The 12672-nt window shown below is 38.2% G+C and overlaps 1 protein-coding gene across 3 annotated transcripts in view; it reads left to right on the top strand.

Moving 5' to 3' along the window:
- myo5b (myosin VB) overlaps positions 1 to 12672 on the top strand; it is a 264470-nt gene that overhangs the window by 193412 nt on the left and 58386 nt on the right. For all 3 annotated transcript variants that reach the window (XM_069923885.1, XM_069923884.1, XM_069923886.1), the window contains 4 exons: positions 31 to 142; positions 298 to 509; positions 3505 to 3661; positions 7505 to 7744. In XM_069923885.1, the coding sequence (XP_069779986.1) occupies positions 31 to 142; positions 298 to 509; positions 3505 to 3661; positions 7505 to 7744 (721 nt within the window). The remainder of the gene's footprint in view (positions 1 to 30; positions 143 to 297; positions 510 to 3504; positions 3662 to 7504; positions 7745 to 12672) is intronic.

The raw sequence follows: 12672 nt of genomic DNA, 5'->3' as shown, positions 1-12672 counted from the left end.
TTTTAATGTAACAATATTTGTTTTGGATAGGTGGACATACCATGAATTCTTCAACAGGTATCGTGTCCTAATGACGAAGAAGAACATAAACTTAAGTGATAAGAAAGAAACTTGTAGGAGACTTCTGGATAATGTTATCAAGGTAACTCATAATTAAAGGGGTCTACCTCTTCAATAGACGAGACTGTCCTCTCATGCAATTGATTAGATGCCTTTTTATTTGACTGTGTTTGTAAATCCTGCCTCTGGCATTCCACAGTTAATCTCTCAATAAATGACTTTGTTCTATTTTGTCAGGATCCTGATAAATTCCAGTTTGGAAAAACCAAAATCTTTTTCCGCGCTGGTCAGGTTGCGTACCTGGAAAAACTCAGAGCAGACAAGTTCCGAGCTGCATGTATGATGATACAGAAGACAGTTCGTGGTTGGTTGCAGCGAATCAAGTACAGAAGGATGAGGAAGGCCACCATTACTATTCAGAGATATGTTCGAGGCTACCAGGCACGCAGGTAGGCGCTGTTTGTAGCATGTTTCTGTGTCGTTATATGTTGTTAACAAAAGCAACCAGATAAGACTTGACCATAGCTTCAAAAAGAGGATCTAATTGTAAGCTAATAATGTGAAAATAATTAGATCTTATAATGACCAAAAGAAGGCCATTTGACTTATCGGATCCTTTCCAACCTGCAGAGGGGCAATCCCATAGTTTTGCAGGAACCACCAACTACTAAATTCATCTCCTGTTTCCACACCTTCATAGTGAAGCACAGAAGCCAGTCAAGAGCTGGGGGTCGGAAGCTACATTTAAATAGGATCGAGACCCTGAGCAAAATCATAAATGCACAAGCATTTTAATTTATTTCACTTAATGATTTAATTCAGTTTCACTAATTTAAGATGTTTTCATATTTGTTTTAATTATTCAATCTATTTAAGCAGTGCTTTAAAATGTCTCCAATTATCAGTCATGTTGGCAGATAGCATTCAGAAGACCATCAGGCCCCGAACCTTGGAATGGAATGTCTGAGGCTTATACACAATTCTTGGCCGACTTTCTTACTTCTGTATTTTTGATCAGCCTTTTATGAGGGAATTTCATCAGTTCTGTTACCTGCTCCCATGTCCTAAAGATATGAGGGTTAATAACATTGGCCTCTGTAAATTGACCCTTTTGTTTTAATGAGGGATAGATCTAGGGAAAAGTTGAGGATAATATAAAGGATATTTAAAAATTTGGAAATAATGTAGCATGTAAGTACAGAGAGTTATACTCCATGGAAAAATTTGTCCATTAACAACCAAGGTGCCTATCTAGAGCAAAAAAACCATGCTAGAGGAACTGGAGAAGGCAATGGAATATTTGATGGTATGAATTGAGACACTGCATCTAGACTGAGAATGTCAGAAGAGAAATATAGTAGACAGAATGAAGAGGGTGAGGTGGGGACTAAAAGGTGACAGATCGGACCCGATAAGGAGGGAGAAGCCAGGCAGGGGAGGAATGCAATGTTGAGGCTCTACAAGATATTGGACAGATCACACAGAGTATTTTGAGCAGTTTTAAGGGAGGAACCTTTTGGCATTAGAGAGGGTCCAGAGAAGATTCACTAGAATAATCCCTGGAATTCTGGAATTAAGGATTTATCATTTGAGGAGTGTATGATGGTTCTGGGATTGTAGTTGCTGATGTTTGGAAGGATAAGGGTAGATCTCATCAAAACTAATCAAATACTGAAAGGACTGCATTGTACTTGAAGAATGTATTTCTTTTGGTGGGGGAGTCTGGAACCAGAGGGCACAGAGTCAGAATGCAAAAATGTCCCTTTGCGGCAGCACAGCTGGCATACCGGTTAGTGCAATGCCTTTAAAATGTCAAGCAATCGGGACTGGGGTTCAAATCCCACACTCTCTTTCCACGTCTGCGTGGGTTTTCCCTGGGGACTCCAGTTTCATCCCACCCTTCAAAAAGAAAATGTGCTGGGGGTTGTAGGTTAATTGAACAGCACGGGTTCATGGGCTGAAATGGCTTGTTACTGTGTTGCATGTCTAAATTTTAAAAATTAAAATTTTTAATTTAGAGCATAGATGAGGAAGAGTTTCACTTTCCCAGAAGACTGTGAATTTGTTGCCACAGATGGATGTGGAGGCCAGGTTATTTAAAATAGAGGTAGATAAGTTCTTGATTAGGAATGGAAAGGAATCAAGGTTTTCAGGGAGAATGGGGTGAAAAAGGATTGTAAATCAGCCATGATGGAATAGCAGGGAAAACTCATTTGGCTGAATGGCGTTATTCCGCTCCTTTGTAGAACTAGAGTCTGGAAGGTGATGTGGAAACTCAAGGCTGCAAGTAATGAATCTGATAAAGAGGGTGAAGTGGAACGAGATAAAGGGGGAGAAATAATGGACTGATGGAATCAGGTGGGGGAGGATGGGTAGAGGGGGCAGGGGAAATAGGAGAGGAAGGCGCACTTGATGGGGCATAGAGTGGCACGGTGAGCATAGTGGTTAGCGCAATGCCTTTACAGCGCCAGCGATCAGGACCTTGGTTCGAATTCCACTCTGTAAGGAGTTTGTACGTTCTCCGTTTCTACGTGGGTTTTCCCTGGGGGCTCTAGTTTCTTCCCACCATACAAAACTTAACGGCAGTGTAGGTTAATTGGATGTATGGGCCGAAATAGCCTGTTGCAGTGCTGTAAATCTAAATATAAATTAAATTATAAAAGAGAGTACGAGTTTTAATTAGAGATTACAATTTCTAATTTCCATTTGCCATTCATTTGCCTATTTTCCCTGTTGCGGTGACATGTTTCCTCCATGGTATATAGTTATCATTAGTTGAATATCTGGAGCTGGCCCGCCCACGGATGACTTATACCCTATGACTCCTCCCCCATGGTCCTGGGCCATAAAGGTCGAGTCTCCTTTCCCTTGCTGCCATTCCTATCCTGGGGTCTGGACCAGCAAGGTTCTTCTGGGTACTAAAGCCTATCATTCCCTCAGCTTGTCTCTGTGGTTACTGGTAGTGCCCTACACCTGTTGAATCCTTAAACTCCCTTCTGCATTGTCCACTATGCTATCAATTTTGGTGTCTTCAGTAAACTTATGAATCCTGCCACCTAGATACTCATCCAACACATCGAACATTCAGGCCCTTCGGCCCTCAATGTTATGTCGACCCGCATAAGCTTAATCCGCAACAATCTAATTTTTTTCCCCCACCTCACACCCATAACCTGTTATTTTTCTTACACTTAAATCATAAATATACTGATATACAAGAAGAAACAATAGCAGACCCTGCAGCACACTACATCTGAAGAACAATTTCCACCCTCTGCCTCCAAACACCAAGCTAACTCTCTGTCCCAATATCTAGCTCATGATTTGACCTTCTGGTCGAGCCTAACATGCAGCACCTTGAATACTTGCTAAAGAGTTTCAGCAGCAGATGAGCTGAAGCATGAATTGCTCTTTGTTCAACATTAATTCTTTGCTCATCCTAAGGTTGGCGGACTTCTTGCGGAAAACGAGAGCTGCAATAATTTTGCAGAAGCAATGGAGAATGTTGGCTGCACGTCGTGGGTACCTGAGAATTCACAACGCAGCCATCATAATTCAGGCCTATGCTCGAGGAATGTTTGTCCGTCAGAAGTACCACGAAGTAAGTGTCCAATTTCCCAGGTTAAGGTTACCGTGGTAGAAGTATGTTTTTTTTTGTTTTTTTTTAATTTTTTATTTTTCACACCATAAATCACAATAGCCATGATATACACTTTTTCTTTTCCACACATTTACAGTGACTTTTTCTCCCTCCCCCCTCCCTCCTCCCAAGCCACCCCCCCACCCCCCCCCTCTCATCCATTTTAGGTATGGTAGAAGTATGTTTTCATTGTCAAACTTTACAAAGAGAGGAGTTATTTGGTTGGTGCAAATAGTACAGTTGCTGCTTCACAGCATCAGGGACCTGGATTCAATCCTGACCTTGAGTGCCATGTATGGAGTTTGCACATTCTGCCTGTAACCATGCGGGCTTCCTCCGGGTGTGCTGATTTTCTCCCATGACATGTAGCAACTGGCCCTGCAACCTGAGGACCTTGAGTACAATTTCAGTGAATTTCACCCATTGCAGTCGACAGAAGTGCTGGAGAAACATCACCACAGTTAACGTAGTTGTGAACTCCACACAATTACAGCACCAGCAAGCTGGGTTTGAATCTACCGTTGTCAGTCAGGAGTTTGCATGTTCTCCCTGTGCCCACATGTATTTCCTCCAGATACTCCAGTTTCCTCCCACTCTCCAAAAATGTATTGGGGTACTATGTTGATTAGTGTATTTGTTGGGCATGGGCCTGTTACCATTCAAAATAAACACAGCAGGTCATGCAGCATCCATGGAAAGCAAAAGACAGTCGATATTTTGGGTCTAACCCCTTCTTCAGGTGTGCCAGAAAAATTACACTTGCAATTTCTTTCTGAAACTGGAATTTAAACTTTCTGTGGTCAACAGCAACAGATTGGATTGAGGTGGAGTAGGAAAGAGTATTTGAGCTCCTTCTGACTCCTCTTAAATTTAAAATAAAATTATATTTCCATTTTATTTTCTTGCCAGCCAGCTTTGTTCCCTATAAAATTTGAGCAGAAGAAGATGGCCTAACTACATGGAGGCTTCCTAAAATGGATAGCTTCCCCAAGAGCTAGTTAGGGTAACTTCCTAAAAACCAGATAATGAACCAAATGAAGTTATTCACACATCCTAAGAGCAGAAAGTCCAGCAAAATTGTAATTTCTGTTCTAATTTCATCTTGGAAAATTGATGTACTAGTGATAATTTATATCTGTAATGTGAAGCATTAACAACATTACAGTGGAAGTTTCCTCACTTTTACTTTTCTTGGCAAGAGTGTGTGCAAATTATACCACAGGACACCACATGGCCTGTGGCAACTCAGCAGACTGACTTGTGACCTTGAATTCTTTGTGATGTCTTGTTGGTCAGTCCAATTTAAATCTGAGGGCCTGAAAATTTTAGTCCAATAAATCAAAAGATAGAAAACTTTGGATGGTAATGAGAATTTACTGTGATTATACACAAGCACAATGTACAGGTGCATCAAAATTCTTATTTGCTGTAGCCAAACAGGTATATAAGATGTACCAACTGTAATAGTATACCTTAAATTGTCACAGTATGCCAATATAGAAAAATAGATAATTAATATCAGAGGATAGATAGAAAAATATTCAGGGTTGTAGTTAGTGGAAGAAAAGAAATGTGAAATTTCAGTAGTTTAAACCAGTAGTTTTCAACTTTTTTTTTCCACCCACATACCACTTTAAGTATTCCCTATGCCATAGGTGCTCTGTGATTACTAAGGGATTGCTTAAGGTGGTATGTGGGTGGAAAGAAAAAGTTTGAAAACACTGTTTTAATTGTACTTAATTGACTCGTTATGTGCACAGTTTCATAACTCCAAAGGAAATGGGCCAATGACATTTTTCTCAAGCAAAGTATTTCAGTAACAATTGGGTCCAGATCAGTGCTTCTCATCCTTTTTTTTCTCCCTACTCGCAGACCACCCTAAGTAATCCCTATGCCAAAGGTTCTCTGTGATTAGTAAGGTACTGCTTAAAGGGGGCATGTGGGTAGAAAGTTTGAAAACTACTGTTATAATCGTACCTAATTGACTTGTTACGTGCACGGTTTCAGAACTCCAAAGGAAATGGACCAAGGACAATTTTTTCTCCAGCAAAATATTTCAGTAACAATTGGGTCTAAAGCAGTGATTCTCAACCTTCCCTTCCCACTCACATACCACCTTAAGGAATACCTTACCAATCACAGAGCACTGATGGCATAAGGATTTCTTAAAGTGGTATATGAGTGGAAAGAAAAAGGTTGAGAACCACTCGGGTAAACAGATCTTTTGGTGGTCCTAGACTAGATTATGATGAGGGTAGATTATGAAGACTCAGATAGTGGAATCAGCAACATATGATATTAGAAAAGCACTTAACGTAGATTTAAGTTTTGCATTGTTAAAGGAGTTTGCAAAGCTCTAAGGATCAAATCATTTTCTTCTATATAGATTGTTAATTATGTAGTTTTTTGAAAACTATTGTGTCGACAACCTCAGGATGAAACCATTAAAATTTGATTTTAGTTAGATTAGTATGGGTATTTCTTTTTTTTTCTTTTGTTCTTATTTTTTGGTTTTTTTACAACTAGAAGAAATTGGTCTATTTAGATAATAACAATGTATATCTCAATATTAGAATACGAGGTGAAATTCTCAAGGATATTTCACTTTTTTTGAGAATTGTGTAGACAATGTATAATTGATATAAGATTCATATTCTGTATTACATTACATAAAAGCAATATAAATAATTAATATCTAAATATATAAATGTAATATTTCTATCTTTCAAATTAATAAAAAATTTTAAAAGAAAAGTTAATTTTAGATTGGAACACTTCGATCTCAACTGGCTTCTCACAGCAATTGCAGAAATAACATTTAATAATAATTTTGTTAGTTCACCACATTTCAAGTAATTTGAACCTTGAAGTAAGATGCTGAAGTAAATTAATACTGTAGAGCAGGGCTCCTCAATTTTGTATCCTACCATTTAACTGGAATATTTTTACTTGTGGCAGCTGTAAGTTTGCAAGGCTGATCCTGCATTGAAGAGGGCATTTTACTTGTTTTTCTAAAGTAAAATGATTTGGTCATCTCCATCTTTACTTCTTTTGTTCCCCTTCATGATAATGTTGCATGTATTGCCAATTCCTGGATATAGTTTCAAATACTGACCTCCCAAAATTTACCTCCTGATTATTATTTTGTGCTTGATTTTGTTCCCAACTCTAGAGAAGGGAATGGATGACAACTTAAATAGGTTCCACTGTTACTCCAACTTTAATTGGCAGATGCCAGAGCATTGCATGATTCAACACATCTGTCCTACATTTGCTGCATATTTGCTCACTTAGTTGTAAGTGGCAATAAATTGTCCATTTTAACTTCCTTAGTCGAAGCTACAGCACTAAATGGTGACTTTTGTATCAAGTATAGTCACTGAATATTTTTCTTTTCTTTTCACTCCATCAAATCCTAATTGGGCTGTTAGAAATAAGTAAAAAGCCCCAACAATCCATGAATTAGCAGGGATTATTCCCATAGTCAGAAGTCCTTTGCCAGGTCTGTTTGGACATCACATAGGCTTGAAGTTCATAGGAAAAATAGATGAAATTTCTCTTAACCTAGGATGGATTTGCACCTTATTCTAGAGGTAGGTGAATGTTGTCTCACTTTGTTATTTTTAAAGGAATTTTCTCCCAGCAATTAGATGTGGGTATTCAGATATTAAGGCTGAGTATCTGTGATCATATGTGTTTGTGCACACATGTGTAAATTTACTGCCTTGTACTACATCAATATGTGTAGAGGGTTGGACGGGGACTTTTCCTGATGTTGTTCCTGTGTTGTGTTGTTTTCCACAGTTATTACTCCAGCATAAAGCCACTATCATTCAGAAGTATTTAAGGGGCTGGATGGCGAGGAAGAGATTCTTTAGGATTCGCAATGCAGTAATTTATCTCCAATGTTGCTATCGGCGAATGAAAGCACGTCGTGAGTTGAAGACACTGAAGATTGAAGCAAAATCAGTCGAACACTACAAGAAACTTACAAGTGGGATGGAAAATAAAGTTGTCCAACTACAAAGGAAAGTGAATGATCAGGTAGGAATGTTTTCAATTTTACTGCATGTGATGAAAAGATGAAGTAATTATGTTAATGAATGGAGTTACCAGATAAATAACGTTACCTCAATCAAGATGGTATTTCCACTATTCCCACATCTAAAATTCCCTTAACCCCAAATGTCACCCCCCTTCTCTGAGTTTCCCCTTGTCCCTTGCCGGGCAACCACAACTCCCCTCTCCATTTGGATTGCGAACCCGCTCGCAAGCATCAACTGATTTCGCAGTGACTGTTATTCTCTCCCACCCAGCCCCCTCCAGAAAAGACTTTTATCTTCACATTTAACAAAGCTCACCCTCTTAATTCCCCCCTTCCTTTCTTCCCCTTCTTAGTTCTTACTTATACATTATTTTTCTTCTTTATATGAAGCTTGTCATCATTCTTGTTCTTGTTACATTTCTTCATCTCTCTGTCTGTTTTGCAGGTGTTCTGCAAATTCTCGTGCTTTCTCTGGATCCGAGAACAGTCTGCTTTGCTGCCCTGAGATAACTATTTTAAGCACCGCTGGATATCTTAACATAAATTTATTGCCTTTCTTCCATAGGATCGATTTTGCTGCGTTAAACTCCTTCCTCTTCTTCAGGAGCTCAAAATTTGTGTCTGGATAGAAAAAAAAATTTTGACCTTTGTATTTCAGTGGCTTTTTGTCTTCTCTCATTTTTTCCATTCCCTTCTCCAATATATTTTCTCTTGTCATATATCTCAGAAATTTTACTAGAATGGATCTTGGTTTTTGTTGTGGCTGTGGTTTTGGGGCTAATGTTCTGTGTGCCCTTTCTATTTTCATTCCTTCCTGAATTTCTGGCATTCCTAGGACCCTGGAGATCCATTCTTTTATAAATTCTTTCATATCTTTGCCTTCTTCATCTTCCTTAAGGCCCACTATCTTTATATTGTTTCTCCTATTATAGTTTTCCATTATATCCATCTTCTGAGCTAACAACTCCTGTGTTTCTTTAACTTTTTTATCACTTTCTTCCAATTTTCTTTTTAAGTCGTCCACTTCCATTTCTACGGCTATTTCTCGTTCTTCCACCTTGTCTACTTTTTTCCCTATTTCTGTCATGACCACCTCTAATCTACTCACTTTTTCTTCTGTACCTTTTATTTTTCTTTTTATTTCATTAAATTCTCGTGTCTGCCATTCTTTTACTGCTTCCATGTATTCTTGAAAAAAAATTTTATGTATGTACAGTCCATTCCCTTTATCTTCTATTTCTCTGTGCAGACCTTGATGTTCTCCCTCCTCTTCCCCTGTGTCTGCTCCAAGGCCTGTGTCCTCTACCTCTCTTCCTTGTATCTGTGTCTCTTCTGACTTTCTTGTTGGGCTGTTTGTCTCAGTTTGCTGGGTATTTTTTTTTATGGTGTCTTGATGTTGGTCCTCTTCTTCTGGGCTGGTCATCTGCTGTGTCTCTGATTTCCTTTTTTCATTCTCCTCCCTCCCGTTCCCGTTATTTTCTATATCTTCCCGCTGGGAGCCCTGCTGTCGGGTCTTTCTCAGCTGGTCCCCCCTCCTGTCGGTGTTGTCTTTGTCGTGCGCATCGCGCATGCGCGATTCCTTGCACATGCGTGGTTGCGCACCTCTGTTTGGCTCCGTGAGCCATCCTTGTAGTCCTGCGTTCGGTGGGTCACGACCCTGTGGGGTTTCAACTGACCTCAGGGAGTGGGCTCCTCTTTCCACGGCAGGTCCCTGCTTTTTCGTACAGGTAAGGCTTTCACCTTTTTCTTCCGACGTCTTTCCTTCTTCTTTTCTAACCGTTGTTTTTGGCTTTTCTTTCTTTGGTGCCATTTCCTCCACACTTTTATTTTAATTTGTTGTGGTTTGTGTGTCTGGGGCTTTGCTTTTTCTTTACTTTTTTCCTTCTTTTCTGGAGAGGGCTGGTATTCTCCTACCGGCCACTACTCGTCTTACAGTGTGTTCAAAAAAAGAAAACAGAAATGGATAAGGAGGAAAGGTGGTGATGAGTAAGCGGAAATGAGAGGTAAACAAAATAGGAAATGGCCATGTTGAACTATATGACTATAAATATTAACGGAATACATAACCAAATCAAAAGGAAGAGGCTGTTAAATTTACTGAAGAAAGAAAAAATTGATATAGCGTTCGTGCAGGAAACACATCTAACGGAAGTGGAACACAAGAAATTAAGGAGAGATTGGGTAGGGCACGTAACGGCAGCATCATATAATTCAAAAGCCAGAGGAGTAGCTATATTAATCAATAAAAATATACCACTCAAAATAGAGGAGGAAATAATAGATCCAGCAGGGAGGTATGTAATGATAAAGTGTCAGATATATTCAGAATTTTGGAATTTGCTCAATGTATATGCACCGAATGAAGAGGATCAAAAATTTATGCAAGATATCTTTTTGAAGATTGCAGATACGCAGGGGAATATACTGATAAGAGGGGACTTTAACCTTAATTTGGACTCAAAGATGGACAAACTGGACAAAAGACTAGCAGAAAGAACAAAGTAACCAAATTTATGGTTAAATCGATGCAGGAAATGCAACTTTTGGATATATGGAGGAGACAACACCCAAAGGAGAAGGAATATTCATATTATTCGGGTAGACACAAAACATACTCAAAGATAGACCTGTTCCTGTGGTCAGCCCACATCCAAGGGAGAGTTAGAAAAACGAAATATAAAGCTAGATTGTTATTGGATCACTCACCTCTGTTATTAGCAATAGAGCTGGAGGACATCCCACCGAGAACATATAGATGGAGATTAAACTCCATGCTACTTAAAAGACAGGATTTTAGAGAATTCATTGAGCGACAAATTAAAATGTTCTTTGAAATAAATATGGAATCAGTGAAAGATAAATTTATACTATGGGATGCAATGAAAGTGTTCATCAGAGGGCAGATAATAATTTATGTAACTAAGATGAAGAAGGACTATAATTGGGAAATAGAACAGCTGGAAAGGGATAGAGCAAGTACAGAAAAAGAATTAGCAACAAGGGAAGATACAACAAAAAGAAGAAAATTGGCAGACAAAAAAAAATATGAAACACTACAAACATACAAGGTGTAGAAGAACATTATGAAGACAAAACAGAAATATTATGAGCTAGGAGAAAAAACGCACAAAATGCTAGCTTGGCAGCTTAAGACAGAACAAACTAAAAGAACGGTATTGGGATCAAGGAAAAAAGGACAAACAAGTTACATATAACCCAACGGAGATCAATGAAAACTTCAAGGAATTCTCTGAGCAATTATATCGAACTGAGAACAACGGGAAAGAAGACAAAATAGATGAGTTTCTAGCTAAAATTAAACTACCGAAATTGCAAGAAGAGGAGCAAAATAAATTAATAAAACCATTTGAAATTTAGGAAATACAGGATATATTAAAATCTACCAAACAATAAAACGCCGGGAGAGGACGGACTCCCAATAGAATTCTATAAAACATTAAAAGACTTATTAATTCCTCCTCTCCTGGAAGTAATGAACCAGATTGAAGAAACACAAAGCATGCCAGATTCATGCAAAACAGCAATAATTACAGTAATACCAAAGATGGGGAAAGATCCACTAACACCAGCATCGTATAGACCAATATCTCTGCTTAACACAGATTATAAGATAATAGCTAAACTATTAGCAAACAGATTGGCCAACTGTGTACCAAAAATAGTAAAACTAGATCAAACTGGATTTATTAAGAAAAGACGAACAACGGACAATATCTGTAAGTTCATTAACTTAATCCAGGCAGTACAAGGAAACAAGACACAAAAGGTGGCAGTTGCCTTAGACACAGAGAAAGTCTTTGACAGAGTAGAATGGAATTATTTATTCCAAGAACTACAGAGGTTCAACCTACCAGAGAAATATGTTAATTGGATTAAAGCATTATATAAGGGACCATTGGCGAAGGTGACAGTAAATGGGTATATATCAAACCAATTTAAATTAAGCAGGTCAACTAGGCAGGGATGTTTACTATCTCCCTCAATGTTCGCGTTAGCTATAGAACAACTGGCAGAACTGATAAGAACAGAAAATAAAATAAGAGGGATAAAAATAAAAGAGAAGGAATATAAAATCAGTCTATTTGCAGATGACATCATAGTATACTTAACAGAACCAGAAATATCAATAAAAATATCAATAAATTACATAAGAAATTGAAGGAATATGGAGAAGTATCGGGGTACAAGATCAACGCAAATAAAAGTGAAGCGATGCCATTGAATAATGAGGATTTCACAAAGTTTAAGAAAGAATCACCATTTAGATGGCAAACACAAGCAATTCAATATCTAGGTATACAACTAGATAATAATCTAAGCCATCTATACAAACTAAACTATCAGCCATTAATGAAGAAATTACAAGACGACTTAGAGCATTGGAAAGACTTACCACTAACACTGACAGGAAGGGTAAATTGCATTAAAATGAATATCTTCCCAAGGATACAATACCTATTCCAATTGTTACCAATTCACCTAACAGAGAAATTCTTCAAGGAACTAAAGAAAGTAATAAGGAAATTCTTATAGAAAGGGGGGAAACCGAGGATAGCGCTAGATAAATTAACAGAATGGTACAAACAAGGGGGCTTACAGCTACCAAACAAGAATTATTATAGAGCAGCACAATTAAGATACCTATCAGATTTTTATCAAACAAGGGAAAAACCAGATTGGACCAGATTAGAGCTAGATAAAATAGGAGAGAAGGTACCTGAACATATACTATATAAGTGGGATGAAAAGCTGGTGCAACATAGGAATTCACCAGTACTGCAACATCTGCTCAACGTTTGGAAGAAGATTCACGTAGAAAGGAATAAAACAAATTATCAACTACCAAAATTAATATTGACTCAAAATCAACTAATCCCTTTCACAATAGATAACCTTTCCTGTAGAG

The sequence above is a fragment of the Narcine bancroftii genome, chromosome 3, assembly GCF_036971445.1.
Source record: "Narcine bancroftii isolate sNarBan1 chromosome 3, sNarBan1.hap1, whole genome shotgun sequence".
NCBI lineage: Eukaryota > Metazoa > Chordata > Chondrichthyes > Torpediniformes > Narcinidae > Narcine > Narcine bancroftii.
The sequence above is the reverse complement of the archived record's forward strand: the minus strand, read 5'-3'. Positions and strand labels throughout refer to the sequence as shown.